Source organism: Notamacropus eugenii, chromosome 4, assembly GCF_028372415.1.
Source record: "Notamacropus eugenii isolate mMacEug1 chromosome 4, mMacEug1.pri_v2, whole genome shotgun sequence".
Taxonomy (NCBI): domain Eukaryota; kingdom Metazoa; phylum Chordata; class Mammalia; order Diprotodontia; family Macropodidae; genus Notamacropus; species Notamacropus eugenii.
This window is the reverse complement of record NC_092875.1, coordinates 1,588,375-1,606,354: the sequence shown is the minus strand read 5'-3', so window position 1 is coordinate 1,606,354 and position 17,980 is coordinate 1,588,375. Positions and strand designations below refer to the sequence as shown.

General features: G+C 51.0%; 1 protein-coding gene across 2 annotated transcripts in view; it reads right to left on the bottom strand.

Annotated features, from left to right (window-relative positions):
* BCR (BCR activator of RhoGEF and GTPase) overlaps positions 1–17,980 on the bottom strand; it is a 61,787-nt gene that overhangs the window by 25,468 nt on the left and 18,339 nt on the right. For both annotated transcript variants that reach the window (XM_072599616.1, XM_072599614.1), the window contains exons 2-4: positions 3,405–3,568; positions 1,747–1,851; positions 239–424 (exon numbers count right to left, since the gene is read on the bottom strand). In XM_072599616.1, coding sequence (XP_072455717.1) covers positions 239–424; positions 1,747–1,851; positions 3,405–3,568 — 455 coding nt within the window. The remainder of the gene's footprint in view (positions 1–238; positions 425–1,746; positions 1,852–3,404; positions 3,569–17,980) is intronic.

The window sequence follows — 17,980 nt, the reverse complement described above, 5'->3', positions numbered from 1 at the left end:
GGGCTCTGCAGGCAGCAAAGTAGATCAGCTGGCTGAGCCTCAGCTTACCTTTCTGTAAACAGGGCTGCTAGCCTGAGCTCCCAGGACTGCGTTGATGCCGCCCACCAGGCACCACAGCTAAGCTGGCTGGGACTAGGCATGATCACCACAGTTCTTCCAGCACAGAGATGGTGACGACGACCAGCCTCAGCATGTCCCCACCAACCCTCTGGTCTCGTGGGCATGCGGGCACCCTTACCAGCTTCTGGAAGAGGTCGCCAACTTGCTGCTGCTGGCTCCAATGCTCCACACGGGGACCCAACCCATCGTAGAATTCCTTGTGGATCTCGTACAGCTCCGGTACTTTGAAGAAAATGGTGTCAATCTGCTGTCCTGTCAGCACTGGCTGGGAAGTGGTGGCCGCAGCCTTGAGGGGCTTCATGGGCTGTGGGGCCATAGACAGTGAGGGCTGCAGTCACTCCCTGCAGGCCCCCCCTCTCTCCTCCCCGCCTCTCACATGAATCCTGCCCATACCAACAGCTTGCCCAGGATGTGCTAGAAGGTGAGCTCCTGCGGCAGGGCCTCAGCTCCCACCTCCATGCGTTTGGATGGGCCATTGCTCATGCCAGGAGTATCTTGCTCCTTACTTCCACCTCAGCAAAGACCTCTCTTGATGGAAGACTCAGTTGAGGCACCACCTTCTCCACATGTCCCCTTTGTGGACTTCTATCTTCTACCCCAAATGCTCAGCCTCTCCATCCCCAGCACCAGGAGACCTCTGGACCCCTTTCACCACCCCATCCCCAGGCCTCAGGTTATTCCTCTAAAAGAAGTAGCTTGGGCCGGACAGCCACCAAGCAAGTGGGGGGCCATAGGCCTGAGCCCATCCTTCTTTCTAGGTTCTGCCAAGGACTAGTTCTGTGCATTAGCACAGCATCTTCTGGAGACTGTGGCCCAGGGCTTGAAACTGGTGCTACTGGACAGGCAGGCACATGAGAACATGCCACCGGGGCCAGTTCTGGGGAAGCACTCGAGGCCTCCTAGAGGAGGGGGTGGTTGTGCTGCTGCCAAGGCAGAGGCTGAGATGGATGAGAGCTAATGTCCACCCCACTTTAGAGACCAAAGGCAGAGTGTGCACTGGGCCCTGGAGGCCCTGGGAAGCCTGTGCGGCTGCCTGAGCACAGAGGTGACCAAGGTGACCAGTTTTTCACTCCTGTCCAGGCCCTGCTTCTTCCTTCCTGCCTCCCCAAGCTGGCCCTTCTTGGCTCATCTTCTGCGCCATCTCCCCCATGGGATAAGGACCTCCCTTCTCTTGGCTCCTATGGATTCCTGGCCCTTCACAGGACCTGGTACACATTAAGTGTCTAATAAAACCTTACTTTCTTCCTCTCCCTCCACAGACTCTTGAACACGCCCTGAAGGTTCCCACTGCCAAATCTTTGCTACCTCAGTTCCTAATGCTTCCTCCCTTCCTGCTTGCAGAATGTTTGTGGAGCCTTTAAATCCCAGCCCCAAGGTCACAGAGGCCCACCCAGGGCCATCAACTCCCCAAGGAGGAAGTGGAGGGACCAGGCAACAGCCAAGCTGAGCATTGTGTACACACAAGGCACTGGATACATGTAGGCTTTCCACCCCTCCCCCACTGCCACCCCCCTCCTCCACCCTCTCTGCACATACCAGCTGCTCTGGTCTCCCCCTCCCCCCACACACACACCAGGGTCTGGATAAATGCAGGTGCTCTGCTCCCCCAGGGGCTCAGTCTCCTACCAGCAGCAGGGCCTCCAAGTGCCCCAAGTAGGTTTTCTCGCTGTCCAGGATGGCAGACAGGACCCATCTTCTCATCTCTAGACCCTTCTCCGAATCCAGCTCACTCTATGGGAATAGACAGACAAGTAGAGGGGGCAGACGAGGTCAGCCGCGAGAGGCACGGGAAAGAGAACCTGGATGTCACAGATGCGCTTCCCCATGCCACTGTTCCTGGATGGGACGAGTCAATCCCCTAGCAGCCTGTCCACTCTGCCAGCAGCATTTTATGTCAGCTCCTGTGATCCTCACAAGTGCTCTGGGAAGTTGATGCCATTAATGATTCCCATTTTACAGATGAGGAAACTGAGGCTGACAGAAGGGAAGTGATTCTCCCAGGATCACTCAGCTAGGAAGCATCTGATGCTGGATGGGTACAGAGGTTTTCCCAACTCCAGGCCAGGTGCTGTGTGCATAGGGCTGCACAGCTGCCCTGATGTAAGCTCCCTCAGCCCATTTAATAGCACTTTTCCAAGTCTTCTCTGTTCCTGCCCCTATTGTCTAACATTCAAGACCCTCTCTGGTTTTATCTCCCATGACTCCCCTCCCCACTCCTGATACTCTCTGGCCTGGAGCCACACTCCAAGATAGGCTACCACATTCTGGTGCTGCCCCTGACCTGTCCTGCCAACCATCCCAATCCGCCTCCAGCACAGCCCCTTCACATCCACCTCTGTCATGGCCTTTACCTCCCTGCTCCCCAGGCTCAGACCTCCACCGGCACTGTGCTGGTGTAGACTGGGACCACTCCTCCTTCACTGGCCAAACTCAGATACATACAGCAGGTGCTGACAAATGCACATTCTGGCCATCTGTTTGGAAGGGGCTCAGGGGCAAGGCCCTCTCTACAAGTGTCACCATCCTCCTTGTTCCCTGAGCTTGGAAGTCATTACTCCTAACGTGGAAGAACCCCAGGGTATGTTGAAGGCTGCACGCAGGAAGGGAGCTCTGGCCACTGAGGACACAGTGAAGGTCCTTGGCCCCTCCACACAGGTGAGCCTGGCGCCACTCCCGTCAGACCAGTGTTGACCCTCAGTTGTGGCCACTTAGCCCCAGCAGCCCCCAGTCCTATCAAGTGACCCCCCATCCAATGCCTGCGCAGCCCAGCATTCCCCCCAGGGACCCCCACAGAGGCCATCCAGCCTCTTTCTAAAGCCCTCTGGGGCAGTGGAGGGGGGAGGAGGGGAAGCAGAAGCCCAGGCTGCTCTGGGAATGTCCTTACTCCCTTTCCCAAACAAGGTAACCAGCCCTCCTAGTCCAGCCCAGAAGCAGCTGGTGGCTCAGTGGATAGAGTCAGCAAGCTCCGAGTTCAAATCCACTGCCAGGCACTTCACCACTGTCTGCCTCAGTTTCCTCAGCTGTAAAATGAGGTCATCATAGCACCTGGCTCCTCCCAGGGCTGTTGTGAAGATCACAAGATCTGGGTAAAAACTGCGTAGCACAGGGCCTGACTTATTCCCACAATGCCTCGGAGCCTCTTGCTATGTAACCCCAAGCATGTCGTCCAGCCAATCCTTTGTGGTTCCCCTCCCCCCCCACAGCATCACTGCCACTGAGGCTGGCTGGAAAGGCCAGCGGGGACAGAGGATGCAGCTCTGGGCCCCCTGCCAGCCGGGACTCACCGTGCCCGAGGTCAGGACATCCCGGCTGACCCTGCTCTGGCCACTGAGGCGAGGAGAGGAGGAGGGTGAGTCATCGATGTAAGGCATGCGGTCCTGCTGGTGCCTCTGCTCTTCTGCATGATCCGCATCATAGGCATAACCTGGTGGGGTGCCAAATGCTGTATCTGTACAGGCAGAGAAGGAAGTGGGCTCAGTGAGGTAAAGGGGCTGCCCATGGGCACACAGCAGGAGGGTATGCCACTGGGGCGATCAGTAATGGGGGTACCTTTCTTCTCCTCTTGCGTCTTTCCAATCCTTTCCTCTGCAGTAGCTGGGGTATTTATCCCCTCTCACTGGACGACTATGGGTAGGCAAAACTGACCATAGCCAGGGAGACCACTGCCCTGTGCTAAAGGCATTGTAGCAAAGCTAGCCAAATCTGCCACCCCCAGACTGGCAGCAGCAGTCTACATTTAGTTTGACACCAGTATGGGAGAGAGGAATGTGGTTTGGGGGCTGTAGGCCTTGCTAAAGGACCCCAGGCAACAGCTCAGCCACCTCTATGGGAGCAGCCTGCCTCTGCCCACCCACCCCTCCCTGCCACATACACTAATTAAGTGTGTTCATCCTTCGTTGCCGAAGAAGACCATGCCATCAGAGAAATGACAACATGACTTGTACTTGACTTTGTTTTGAGTGAGGGAGGGCTGTGTAGGTCACCAGCCTCACTTCTCCTCCAGAGCCATCTGAATCCAGTGACCAGATATTTATCAGGATGACTGGAGATGACCCAGGATGAGGCAATTGAGGTTAAGTGACTTGCCCAAGGTCACACAACTAGTGAGTGCCAAGTGTCTGAGGTGAGATTTGAACTCAGATCCTCCTGACTCCTGCACTGGTACTCTATCCACTGCACCACCTAGATGCCCCCATACACTAATTAAGCACCTACTATATACCCACCCCTGGCTAGAGGCTAGAGGACTCTGAAGAGAAGGAAGACCCTGGCTTGGCCTCCTCGGGTCTAATGGACTTCCCAACAGCTGGTCTCTGTCACCACAGATGCCATCACCCCTGCTAGTTCTGCCTCAAGTGGAGATGGCTGGCAGATGGTCATCCCTGCAACTGCACCCTGCACTGCTGGGAGGATCACTGCCCCATGGCTGCTCTCATCCAGCCTTCACACTTTCTAGGCAACCAAACTGAGGCTCAGAAGGAGAAAGCAGCCTGAGGTTCTCAGTAAATGTTTATTGTTTAAAAGTAAGAATATGCTCTCTGTTCTGGTGACTTCACCCAGCCTTCGACATGAACAAGCTGCAGACTGGCCAGGCACCCCGTTCCCTCCCTGAGGCCTAAGGGCTGGCTCCCTTCTAGGCCCTGGCCGCATGGGCAGCTGAGCTGCTGAGCCCCGGGCCTGACTCCAAGAAGGCGAGCTGAGATGGGTGTGGGGCGCAGACCAGGGAGAGAGCCCAGGGCCCACCGGCCTCCTGCCTGGCTCCTTGAGCACGCCCTGCCCCTCACAAGTACAGCATTAACTGTCCCCCTTCCTAGACAGGCCAGGAGCCAGCTCCCCAAGGTGGGACAGCCACTGGGGTGGACTCTGGTCTCTGAGGCCCCTCCCATCACCCTGGACACTGTCGGGGACAAAAGGTTAAAATTCCTGCTGAGGGGTAATCAGGAGGCAGGTCCTGAGACATGCTTCGCCCAGAGATGTGGCCACCCCTCCATCTTCTGTGTGTGAAGCCACATGATGATGGGCTCAACCCCATGGGGAGAACCCCCCACCCCCAGATGTCAGAAATAACCCAGCCCACCCACATGGCTCGCCCTCAGCATGTCCAGCCTGGGCCTGGAGACCTCAACAGGGTGGGGTGAGGGCAGCAGCCCCTGGGCTCCAGTGGTCCTGCCCACTGGGACCAAGCAGAGCCAGTCAATCCAATCTCCCTTCCACCCATGAAAGCCTTTCAGACATAGAGCCCTGGGATCGAGACCTGACTCATCCAACCCCCTCCCCCATGCAGCCCCAGACCTGGCCACCCAGAGCCTAGTGGGGAGTGAGCCACACAAGATACTGTCTCTGGCAGTCACTCCTGCAGTGCACTTATGAAGGGCCTACTGTATACCTGGGCTAAGCAAAGACAAAGTAGACGGTCCCAGCCTCCAAGTCTCTCCCATTCTCTCCAGGTCACCATGCAGCTATCTCCACAGGGGAGGCAGGAGGCTAGGGTGCCACCATGGCAGTGGGGAGAACAGGCATTCCAGGTCCCAGGGATATAGCCAGAGCAAAGACCCAGCACTGGGAGATGGACGCTGGAGGGTCATGGCAGTCTCTGAGAGGCCGCCAGGTTGAATCTGTCCAGTGCTGGGGAGCTCCATCCTCCCCAGGAAGGTGGAGGAGCCAAGGAGGACCCCAGACACCAGATCACCATAATGCTTGATGCCAGGGTGGGCTGGGAGAAAAGGGGTGACCAGAGCATGCAAAGGGGGCAGGGAGGAGGCCCAAAAAGTGAAGAGAGATCCAGGAGGGTCCTGAGTGTCAGGAAAGTAGATGGCCTGGACTTGGACCACAGGAGGGAGGGAAGTTGGCCCAGGAGTCAGTCTGTGGATTACTACCATTGACTAAACCCCTACTACGTGCCAGGAACTGAGCCAAAACCTAGGGATGTAAAGAAAGGCAAAAGCCAGCCTGGCCCCTGTCATCACAGAGTTCCAGCCTTCCCTCCACTCTCATCCCCCATGCTCCACTTGCATCTCCCATGCTCCACTCATATCCCCTGGCCCCTTCCCCCCCCCCCACGAAGCCCTGGGGCAGCAGATCAGCCTGCTCCTAGGCAGAAGGGCATTCCTTGAGACACTTAAGCAGCACCCCAGCCCTCTCCCCCAGGTTTCTCCAGGCTAAACCCCAACAGGCCTGGTGAGGCTGCCCAGGTTTCCTGAGGAGGCTCAACCTACCAGCCTTCAAGCCCTCCCGGTCTTCCCCTTTACCCTGAGTGTCTGGAGGTAACCATAACCTGGAAGGGATGGTCTGGCCAGGTCAGAGGAGGCTCAGACCGGTCTCTCTTGGTGGGTGAACCACCTGCTGCCACGCTCAGAAATCTGGGAAATGGGCGGTCAATCTGGTGAGGTGTGGTCCCCAGCCTTGGCCTTGGACGAACAGGCTGTCAGCCGGCCATGGAGCAAAGAGCCTGGGGTGCAGGGCCACCAGACCTGTGAGAAGTCCTGCTTCGAACACTGGGAGGTGTAGTGTGGCCTTCCACAAGGGTCCCCTCCACCTCTGGGAGCCACCTCCATTCCCACAAGTTCTTCCCCCATGGACCACAAGGGGGCCCCCAAGCCTTGGGTACCCAGAGCATCCTTCTCCCAAAATAGCACACAGAGCCCCAAATCCAGAGAAAAATGAGGGGCCCTCTGGCTTCCTCCCCCAAGAAGATTCCCCTGGGAACAAGTGGTGTGCGATCTCCCCTGGCACACCACAAGGAAATAGGGTGCCAAGCTCCACAAATGGAAGGGAGTGATCCAAGATGATGGCGAGGCAGAGCGCTCGGCACTGGCTCATGCAGGGCAGCTGGATAACTGGGCCTCTAAGCCAGGACAGCAGCTAGACCAGCCCCAGCAAGAATTCTTGAAATCAATACCACCAGTCAATAAGTATTTAGTGCCAAATAGGGGCCAAGTCCTGTACTGGGGGTACAGAGAGGCAAACTCCCCGTCCCCAGGGGCTTCCAATCCAAGGAAGCAGCAGCAGAGACAAGGACTGCAGCTGCCCCAAGAGAAGGAAAATGGGGAGGGGGCTGGGCCAGAGATTTAACATAGGGAAGGGATAATGCTGGGGACAAAGGTGGGAGAAGAAATAGCACCAGTGGGCAAAACCTCTGACAGTGTTAATTATCTATTGTGATCTTCATCCACCAGGAGAGGGAGGTGCCCTTGTAATCCCCATTTACAGATAAGGAAACTAAGGCTGAGAGGCATCCAGGCTCAGGGTCACCCAGTTAACAGGAAGACAGGGTGGGGCGGGGGTGAAAGCGTCACCATTCTCATTGGCCCCCCCAGTCTTGTGAGGCCAGTGAGGGAGGAGCTAGGGGAGCACCTGTCAGCACTCCAGGTAATTAGAGACAACCACGCATTCCCTTTTTAGAGATGAGCCAGGCCTTCCTCAAGATCTGAAGCAGAAGGAAAATGTGACTGCTTTTGTCAGGGAACTGGGGGAGGGAGGGAAAACCACACACCTAGTGGGGAGGGGACAGAAGGAGGGGGAGGGGAGGAGGGAGGAAGAAGAGGAAGGGGAGGGGGAGAGAGCCACTCACCCTCTGGGGACCACCTGTGAGCAGAAGGCATCCGGTACAAATGGACGGGTCTTAGCTTAAGCTGGACAAGTGAGAGATGGAGTGCCATGTCTGCCTCGGGTCCCCATGTGGGCACAACCAAGCCACCAAAGAGAACCCAGAACCCACTGGAAAGGATGCAGTCTTGGAGAGAAGCGGGAGCCCCAGGGGCAGCGCCCATGTGTCCAGAAGCACCGTCCTTAGGCAGGGCACTGGGCAGCAGGCAAGGCCAGCTTTGGCACCCAGGAAGAGGCCAAGAAGGTGACATCAGAGTGAAATTGGGCCATTAAGGGCAGGGCAACCCAGAGAGAGGGAAATCGAGAGAGATCGGGGGTGCTAGGCAGTGTGCTGTGGCAGCATGTGCCAATGCACTGCAGCAGTGCTCCATGGCAGCTCATGGCTAACCCAAGATGGACAAAGTGAAAACAATGAGCAGAGAGAGACAATGGAAATGGGAGAGACAAACTCAGAGAAGAGATAGGACTTGGCACAAGCCCAGGGCCAGGTGCTGCCTCATCTCCTACTGCCAGCAGTCGTGGGGCGCTTTGCGGCTCTGGCCTTTCTGGATGAGGATAAAGGAGAACATGGGATCTACACAAAACTTTGGAAAGTGCATATTTGTCAGCTCTGTGACGAACAACTTTTAATCTCCATAGGAGGGAGGGAGGAAACAGTCTCTGAACCCACTAAGCTAGAAACTGGAGCCAAGCAGAGGGAAGGAAGGGGGTATCACTGAGCCAGCCAGAGGTTCCAGGAGACAAGAGCCCAGAAAGGAGCCAGTCATCAGTCCTACCTGTGGCCTTGAGGACCCCTGCCCCCATGCCCAACACTGGGCAGAGGGGGCCTCCCTGCACATCTGGGTCATGGATCTGGGTGTGTGGACTTTATTATTCTAAAGAAACAGAGCAGGTAGAGGGGGTGGGGGTGGGGGATTTCTACTGTCTACTGAGAAGGCCTACTCATGTGAGAAATACAGAAAAGAAGGCCAGACGGTATTTGGGGGAAGGCCAAAGGAAGGAAACCCAGAAGCATCTTTGGGAGGAAAGACTAAGAGTATGGGGAACAGATGGAGAGCCTGGCAGGGAGGCGCCTTCCAGGATCCAGCCAGACGCACTAGGGCTCTCTCACTCAACCAGAAACAACCTCCTGACCTGCTTGGGGACAGAAGGTGGAGGGACCAGATCTGATTCTCATAATAGGGAGGAATGTTGCTGGGAGGGGAAAAGATGGAACCCTGGGGGTGTCTGTAATGTAGGCTGACATTGGGAGAGGGGAGTTCAAAAGGTCCCAGGGAAGGACAGTTAGGATGTCCAATGATAACCAGTGGCAGGGGAAGGCAGAGCTACTTAATCGTCCCTTCTTTCTGCCAAGAATGACTTTAGCAGGGACTTAACGCTTAAAGAAAAAAAGGAGGGAGGGAGAGCTCTGAGCTGAGCTGCCCTGGGTGAGCTCCAGTGCCATAGCCCAGGGGGAAGAGAACCTCCTTCAGAACATGGAAACACTGGCAGGCAGGCCTGCCAAGCTTCCCTTAGTGCCGGCAATTGAGAGACTGTGAACAATGGGAGATGGGCCCCAGGTAGCTGTGCCACAGGATGGGAGAAGTGCCACAGGATGGGAGAGGGGCCATGAGATAAGAAGAATGCCAAGAGACAGGAGAGGGGCCACGGGATGAAAGGTGCCATGGAATGGAAGAGATACCACAGGATAGGGGCCACAGGATGGGAGAGGTACCACAGAGTGGGAGAGGGAGGCCACAGGACCAAAGAGGGGTCAGTATTGCCCTCATGCTCAGAAAAGGAAGAGAGCAGTCTGCAAACTGGAGGCCGGAGAGTCTGTCTCATCTACCTGCAGTCTCCTTCATCCCTGAGCACCATGTTGTCTCACCTACCAGGAGATTCACTCTCTTCCTTCTCCAGGTACTCAGAGCTCTCAGTCTCCTTCCCTTCAGTGAACACACTGATGCCCTTTCATACACCCCCATGACCAACCACATCATCCCAGACAAGGGACCCCCAGGGCCAGTTGTCCATTCACTCTCGTCCTCATCCTTACCTGGGCCTCGTCCTCATCCTTACCTGGGCCTCCTCCTCCTCCTTAGACTCTGTCCTCTTTCCTTGCCTTGCCTTTCCTCATAGGCCTGACTTTTATGGCTGACCAGTCATATAACCAGACCAGGAGATATTCTCCACCCCTGCCCCTGCTGCCCCCTTGTCCTACAGCCATTTACTTGTGGCCTTCCAGGCCAATCAGTCAACTTCACAAAGACCAGATGGGGGAGGAGTGATCAGACTGCCATCTTTCTGAAAAGGATCTGGAGCCCTCAGGCCAGTGGCATGTGGCAGACAGGAAAATCTCACAGGCTCCTGGGCTGCATTAAGTGGATCAGAATGTCCATGGTGAGGTATGGGAAAGTCCCACTGGCCTCTGTCTTTGTCATACCTCCTGTGGCACTCTGTATCCATTTCTAGATGCCAAGTTTCATTTACTCATTCACTTATTCACTTGAGAGTGTCCAGGAGGTAGAGTCAAAATGGTAGAGTTAAAGGTGGGGACTTGCCTGAGCTCCCCCCCCCCAAACCCTTCCAAATATCTTTTAAAAAGATGACTCTAAACAAATTCTAGAACAGAGCTCACAAAAAGCAGAGGGAAACAAATTTTCAGCCCAAAACAACTTGAAAGTCGACAGGAAAGGTCTATCCCACTTGAGTGAGAGTGGAGCACAGTCTAGCACAGGCTGCACTGGCATCGCCCAGTCCTAGCAAACCAGGAACAGGCCTCAGGAGTGACTGATTCGGCAGCAGCTGCTTTGAGAGCGCTCAGTCTACAAATGGGTAAGGGGGGGTGGCACAACTGGCCAGAAGGAGAATACAGCACTGAGGCAGGACTCTGGTGCTTTGCTCAGACTTGGATCCAGGTCACAGTAAGTGCATCTCCTAGGTCATACCACCTTGGAAGAACTTAAAACTTACAGGGTTCTAGAAAGATCTTTGAAAACAGCTACATAAAACCCATGAAGCATGGGACAAGTGCACCCTCCACTCTGGATGCAGAGTATTACCTTAACAAAGAGTTTAAAAGGCAAGTAATAGACTCAGGAAATGAACAAACAATGGGAAAAAACCTCCAAGAAAAACACAAATTGGTCTCAGGCCACAGAAGAGCTCAAAAAGAATTCTGAAAATCAAGTTAGAGAAGTACAGGAAACATTGGGAAGAGAAATGAGAGCGATGCAAGAAAATCATGAAAAACGAGTCAACAGCTTGCTAAAGGAGACCCAAAAAATACAGAAGAAAATAACACCTTAAAAAATAGACTAACCCGAATGGGGAAAAGTGATACAAAAAGCCAATGAGGAGAATGCCTTAAAAAGCATAATTGGCCAAATGGAAAAAGAGGTCCAAAAGCTCACTGAAGAAAATAATTCCTTAAAAATTAGAATGGAACAGATGGAAGCTAATGATTTTATGAGAAACCAAAAAATTATAAAATAAAACCAAAAGAATGGAAAAATAGAAGACAAAGTGAAATATCTCTTTGGAAAACCACTAACCTGGAAAATAGATCCAGGAGAGATAATTTAAAAATTACTGGACTACCTGAAAGCCATGATAAAAAAAAACAGCTTTGACATCATCTTTCAATAAATTATCAAAGAAAACTTCCCTGATATTCTAGAACCAGAGGGCAAAATAGAAATTGAAAAAAATCCACCGATCACCTCTGGAAAGAGATACTAAAAGGAACACTCTTAGGAATATTGTAGCCAAATTCCAGCATTCCTAAGTCAAGAAGAAAATATTGCAAGCAGCCAGAAAGAAATAATTTGAGTATTGTGGAAATACAATCAGATTACACTGTCTCTAGCAGCTTCTACATTAAGGGATCAAAGGGCTTGGAATATGACATTCCACAGATCAGATGAGCTTGGATTAAAATTAAGAATCACCTACTCAGCAAAACTGAGTATAATAATCCTTCAAGGGGAAAATGGATAATAAATGAGATGGAGGACTTTCAAGCATTTTTGATGAAAAGAACAGAATTGAATAGAAAATTTGACTTTCAGATACAAGACTCAAGAGAAGCATAAAAAGGTAAACAGAAAAGGAAAATCATAAGGGACTTGTAAGTTTTAACTGCTTACATTCCTAGATGGGAAGATGATATTTGTTACTCATAAGTCCTTTCTCATTATTAGGGTTGTTAGAAGGAGTGCATATAGACAGAGGAGAGCACAGGTGGGAGTTGACTATGAAGGATGACATCTAAAAATCAAATTCAGGGGTGAGAAAGGAATGTACTGGGAGAAAGGGAAAGAGAGATGTAGAAAGGGGTATATTACCTCACATAAAAGAGGTAAGAAAATGCTTTTACAATGAAGGGGAAAGGAGGAGTGAGTGAACCTTATTCTCATCAGAACTGGGTCGAAGAGGGAATAACACACTCAACTGGGTATAGAAATCTACTTACCCTACAAGAAAGTAGAAGAAGAAGGAGATAAGAGAATGGGGGTGGGGTGATAGAAAGGAAGAAAGATTTGGGGAAGTGGTGGTCAGAAGCAAAGCACTTTTGAAGAGGGACAGGGTGAAAGAGAATGAAGAGAAATAGGGGGAGATAGGGTGGAGGGAAATACAGTTAGCAATACTAAATGTGAAAAAAATTGAAAGCAAGTTTCCCTGATAAAGGCCTCATTTCTCAAACATATAAAGAGCACTGAGTCAAATTTATAAAAAAAAAAAAAATAAGAGCCATTCCCCAACTGATAAATGATCAAAAGATATGATCAGTTTTCAGATGAAGTAATTAAAGCTATCACCATATGAAAAACACTCTAAGTCACTACTAAGTGGATAAATGTAAGTTAAAACAACTCTGAGGTACTATCTCATACCTATTAGATTAGCCAATGGGACAGAGAAGGCAAATGACAAATCTTGGTGAGGATATTGGGAAAACGAGACCTTAATGCACTGTCAGTGGAGTTGTGAACTGACTGAACCATTCTGTAGAGCAATTTGGAACTATAGGCAAAGGCCTATAAAACCAGGCACACCCTTTGACACAGCAGTATCACTACTAGGTTTGTATCCCAAAAGAGATAAACAACAAAAAGGTAACGGATCTATATGTATAAATATATTTGTAGTAGCTCTTTTCTGGGGAAAAGAATTAGAAATTGGGGGATTCACATCACTTGGGGGATGGCTGAATAAGCTGTGGTATGTAATTATGATGGAATATAACTATTATAAGATACTATGTATACTATAAGAAATGATGAGCAGGATGCCCTCAAAAACACCTTGAAAGACTTGTATAGGCTGATACAAAGTGAAATGTACTGGATACAAAGTAACAGCAATACTGTAAGATGGTCAGCTGTGAATTGCATAGCTATTCTCAGAAATGCAAGGATACCAGACAACGCTGAAGGACTTAGGATGGAAAATACTCTTCATTCCCAGGGAAAGAACCAATGGGGTCTGAATCCACACTGAAACACATTTTTTTTAACTTTTATTTTTCTTGAGGTTTTTTTTTTTTTTTAGTCTATGTTTTCTTTCACAGCTTGACTATTATGGAAATGCTTTTGCATGACTACACATGTATAACCTATGTTGGATTACTTGCCTTCTCAAATGGGAGGTAGGGAGAGAATTTAGAACTCAAAGTTTTAAAAATGAATGTTAAAAATTGTTTTCACATGCAACTGGAGGAAAATAAAATACTAAGTTAAAAAAAGTTAAATTTTTTTAAAAAAATCTATAGGGAGAGAGAGACAGACAGACAGACAGACAGACAGACTAAAGGAGGATGATAAGAGGAAAGAATGAGCCATGTTTATCCTGAAGAGGGCTGTGACGGCTAGGTGGTGCCAGAGTGCCCAGCTTGGACTCAGGAGGACCTGAGTTCAAATTCAGCTTGAGACACTTACTTGCTGTATGACCCTGGGCAGCCCGCTTCATCTGTCTGCCTCAGTTTCCACATCTGCAAAATGGGAACAATAACAGTACTCTTCTCCCAGGGCTTTTGTGAGGATCTAATGAGATCATATTTATAAAAACATGCTCAGCACTGTGACTTTAGCACACAGTAGGCACAGTATAAAAGCTAGCTATCATTACTCTTATTATCAGGTGTCTTTAAATATCCCAAGAGCTGTGGCACTGGGGGAGGAGCCCCACAGGCAGAAGCAGGACTGAAGAGGGGGCAGGGACAGGCAGCTGCCACTAGGAAAGCGGAGGCTTGGAGTAGAGGTGGCAGTGAGGGGATTCCTTTCATGGAGGGCCTGGATTCCACCATCATTCTTCAATAATGCTACTAGGCCCATTCTCCTTTCCCAAGCACAGGGAGAAGACTCTGATCTTTCCCTTCAGCCAAAGAATTCTGCAACTTCCCCAATGCCAGAGAGTGGGCAGCGAGCCATCTGGGCAGGTTCTGAGGAGAAGGTTTGCAAAAGTGCGCATGACTCCAGAGAGATCCCGCTAGCCACTAACCACACCCTGCTTTGAACCAAGCATTGCCAAAACTGCAATAACAAGTCTATAAACTTAGGGAAAACTTTCATCTCTGGTTCTTGAGAGCTCACAATTCACACAGCTAACACAACACCACAGAAACACCAAGTACGGGTGAGGCGCCTCAGTCATCAGGAAGGGGAGAGTGCCCTGAGATCATGGTGGTGACGGAGTCTATTTCGAAGAGATGCTGTGATAAACCCTCCTAGTGGGGATAGATCCGCTCCTCTGAGCTAGGAAACACTCCCTAGATTTATATGCTACGTAAACAGGAGGAGAGGGAATGGAAGAGCCATTAATAGAGCACCTACTGTATGCCAGGCAATGTGTTAATAAGCACTTTAAAATTCTTAGCTCATTTGAGTCACCCAACAGCCCTGAGAAGCAGGTGCTATTAGGATCTCCATTCTACAGTTGAGGAAACTGGGGCAGATGGAGGGTATATGACTTGCCAGGGTGGCTTGCCTAGGAAATGCCTGAGGTAGGACTCCAAGCCCAGCATTCTATGCTCTCTGGTGCCACCAGCAGCCTCCAGACAAGAAAATCATTCGGCTCCCCTGAGGTACCAAGGCTCTACCTGTCCCTCTCTATGTAGATGCTAACTATTATGGCCTGTCAATATCCTCAGGGCCCCCTGACTGCTGCTGAAGCTACACTGCGCCAAGGATCCTCCATCTAGCTCATTTACCTACCTCAAAGGGGTTCCAACAAGCACAGGTTACACCCTGGTCTCTCCAAGAGACACAAATCCAGCAGGGCAATGCTCAGATGCTCTCCTGGAACACAACTGGGGAGGGGGCTCAGGACATCACTCATGGTATCAGAGCTAGGCTCAAGTTAGCAAAGACCCACGAGCTGAATTTTGGAGCTTAGAGTTTGCCCAGGCAGCTGGTCTGACTATCCCAATGATCTCAACCCAGAGACGTCCCACATCCTTAGGAGTGGTCCACTGATGGGGGCTCCAGGCCTCCACCCTCCTGAAGCTGCACAGGCCACATCACCCAGAGCTATCTCTGGGGGCAGGGTTCCCATGACGAACTCTGCTTCCAGGTCTGCCCCGGCCACAAGCAAACCAAGGCTCTCTTCCCCCTCAACAGGTGGGATAGTTCTTCAAATACTGCTGGGCTAGGCTAAACATCTCCAATGATGTTTTTCTTATAACTAGACTCGTGATTTCAAACCAAACTCATTTTCTTTTCCCTTAAACCTCATGCGCCACACACATACTCCCAATCCCTTGGCTCCCAACCTAGGAGTCATCCCCAGCTCTTCATTCTCTCTCATTCCCAGATCAATATGGTGCCAAGGCCCGTCCATTTCACTACTGCTACATGTCTGGTCCATTTCACCTCTGCTGCATCCCTAGTCAATTTCACCACTGCTACATGTCTGGTCCATTTCACTTCTGCTGCATCCCTTATCCATTTCATCACTACACCATCCCTAGTCAATTTCACCTCTGCCTATGTAGCATCTCAACAGCTCCTTTCTCTCACCTCATCACCTCACAACGGCAATAGGTGCTGGCGGTGGGGGTCTGTCTGCTTCAAGTCTCTACCCCTTCCAGTCCATCCTCCATTTTCCTGAAGTCCAGGTCTAAGCATGTCACCCTTTATTCTGCAAACTGCAGGGGCTTCCTATGGGCTCCAGGAACAAATACAAAATGCTATGTTTGGCATAATCCAGCCCCTTCCTCCCTTTCTGGTCTTTTCACCTTTACCTGTACCTGAAGTACTCTATATATAATTCAATGACACTGACTTTCTGACTGTTCCTCACACATGATCTCCATTTCCACTGGCTGTCCCCTATGCCTGGAAAACCCTCCCTCCTCATCTCTAGGTCGTTGTTTCCCTGGCTTCAAGACTCAGACCAAATTCCTTCTTCTCCAGGGACCCTATCTCAGTCTCCCCCCACATCACCCCTGACATACAAGTGCTCTTCCTCTGTTGATTCTCCCCAGTTAATCCTGCCTGCATCTTGTTTGTACACAGTTGTTAGCAAGGGGTCTCCTCTGTTAGACTGAGCTCCCTGAAGGCAGGCACCATGTATTTACCTTGTGCCCATAAATGCTTGCTGACTGACCAACAGTAAAGAGGCCCTGGTAACTAATTTTTTCTTCCAGGCAGGTGCAAGCTGGCACCACCCAGTCTTTGAGAGTTGCCTAGGGCACTGAGGAGTTAAGTCACTTGCCTAGTACAATAAGAGTAACAGCAAACCTTTGAGGTTTGCAAAGAGCTTTAACTAGATTATTGCACTTGATTTTCACAATGACTCCCTAAGGTAGGTCCTGTCCTCTCCCCATTTTACAGACAAGAAGACTGAGCTCAGAGAGATCAGACACTTGCTCAGGATCCCATAGCTAGGCTACATTGGGGAAGGACTTTATCTTATCCTGTTTTGCTCCTAAGTTAAGTCCAGATACTCGAGGGGAAGTTGCAGCCAGGGTGAGAGGACAGTCTGCCCACCACCAGCCTTCTTCTCAACCTCTCACAAGGCAGCCCAAAGGCTCACTGACTGTTTGGCTGCGATGCCTCCCTTCTGGATCCCCAGGGGACATCTGGCTCTAGGGGCATCTGATGCCCTTTTGTTCTCATGATCTCATTTGATCCATACAACTCTCTCTGTAGTGGGTAAGTCAGGTTTTATTAGTCCTGTTTTCAATTGGGGAAACTGAGGCCAACAGAGATTGAGTGACTTGTCTAGGGTCACTCAACTAAGTATCTGAGGCTGGATTGGAACTCAGGTCTTCCTGACTTCAGGCCTGGTGGTCTATCCACTGCACCACCTAGCTGCCCCTCATTTCTAATATCCAGACCAGGCACAGATGGCCTGGGAGCCAAGAAGGCAAACGCCTCAGTTTCCAAAGACGGAAAAGAGACTTGCTTGTTTGATACAGGCCAGTGAGTCTGGCTGTTCAATTTCTGGGAGAATCCTTGAATACCTTACTAAAGTAGAATTAGTGGACGAGTAACAAAAAGAAATGATGAGGAGAAGGGTACCATTTACGTGGCCTGCATCAACTCATTTACAGAGTGATCACGAAGACACGCCATAGTGTCTGCAGGAGAGGCCAGGACAGGCAGGCAGAGACCCGCTGGCCAGGATAACTTCTGATAAAGGGCCTCCGATCAGCCTGAGAGAGACAGATGCTTGACGGACAAGAGCAGAGCAAACAGTAGTGAGCGTGACTAAAGGAGGGTGCAAGGGCTCTGTGCTTGGTCCTGCTTAATGCCCAAGCCTGCCTCAGTATTTTCATCTGCCAAGTGGGAACAATGATGGAACCTGCTTCCTGGAGGGGTGGTGAGATCACGTTTATAAAGAACTCTGGGAACACTTGCTACTAAATGTCAAGTCTTACCCTTAGGTACAAAAGAAAAAAAAAACAACCCAAATCCATAAGTATAAAATGGGAGAAGCACAGTTAGGTAGCAATTTGTCTGAAAAACAATCTGGGGGTTAAGCAGGCATCAGTGGGATAAGGTGACCAAGAGGGCTAATATGATCACAGGCTGCACTGAGGAGGCCAGCCCTTCCAGGACAGATGATCCCACTGTCTTGTGCCCTCCTACAACTCAACTGTAGACCTTGGGTCAGCTCAGAATGCCAAAGATTGAGAAAGACATCGATGAGACAGACAGCATCCAGAGGAGAGTGACCAGGCTGGTGAAGGGCCTTAGGAGCAGTGGAACATTGTCTCCAAGTAGGAAAAGGCTGAGTGTTGACCCTACAAAGGGGCAGGCTAGACAGCAGG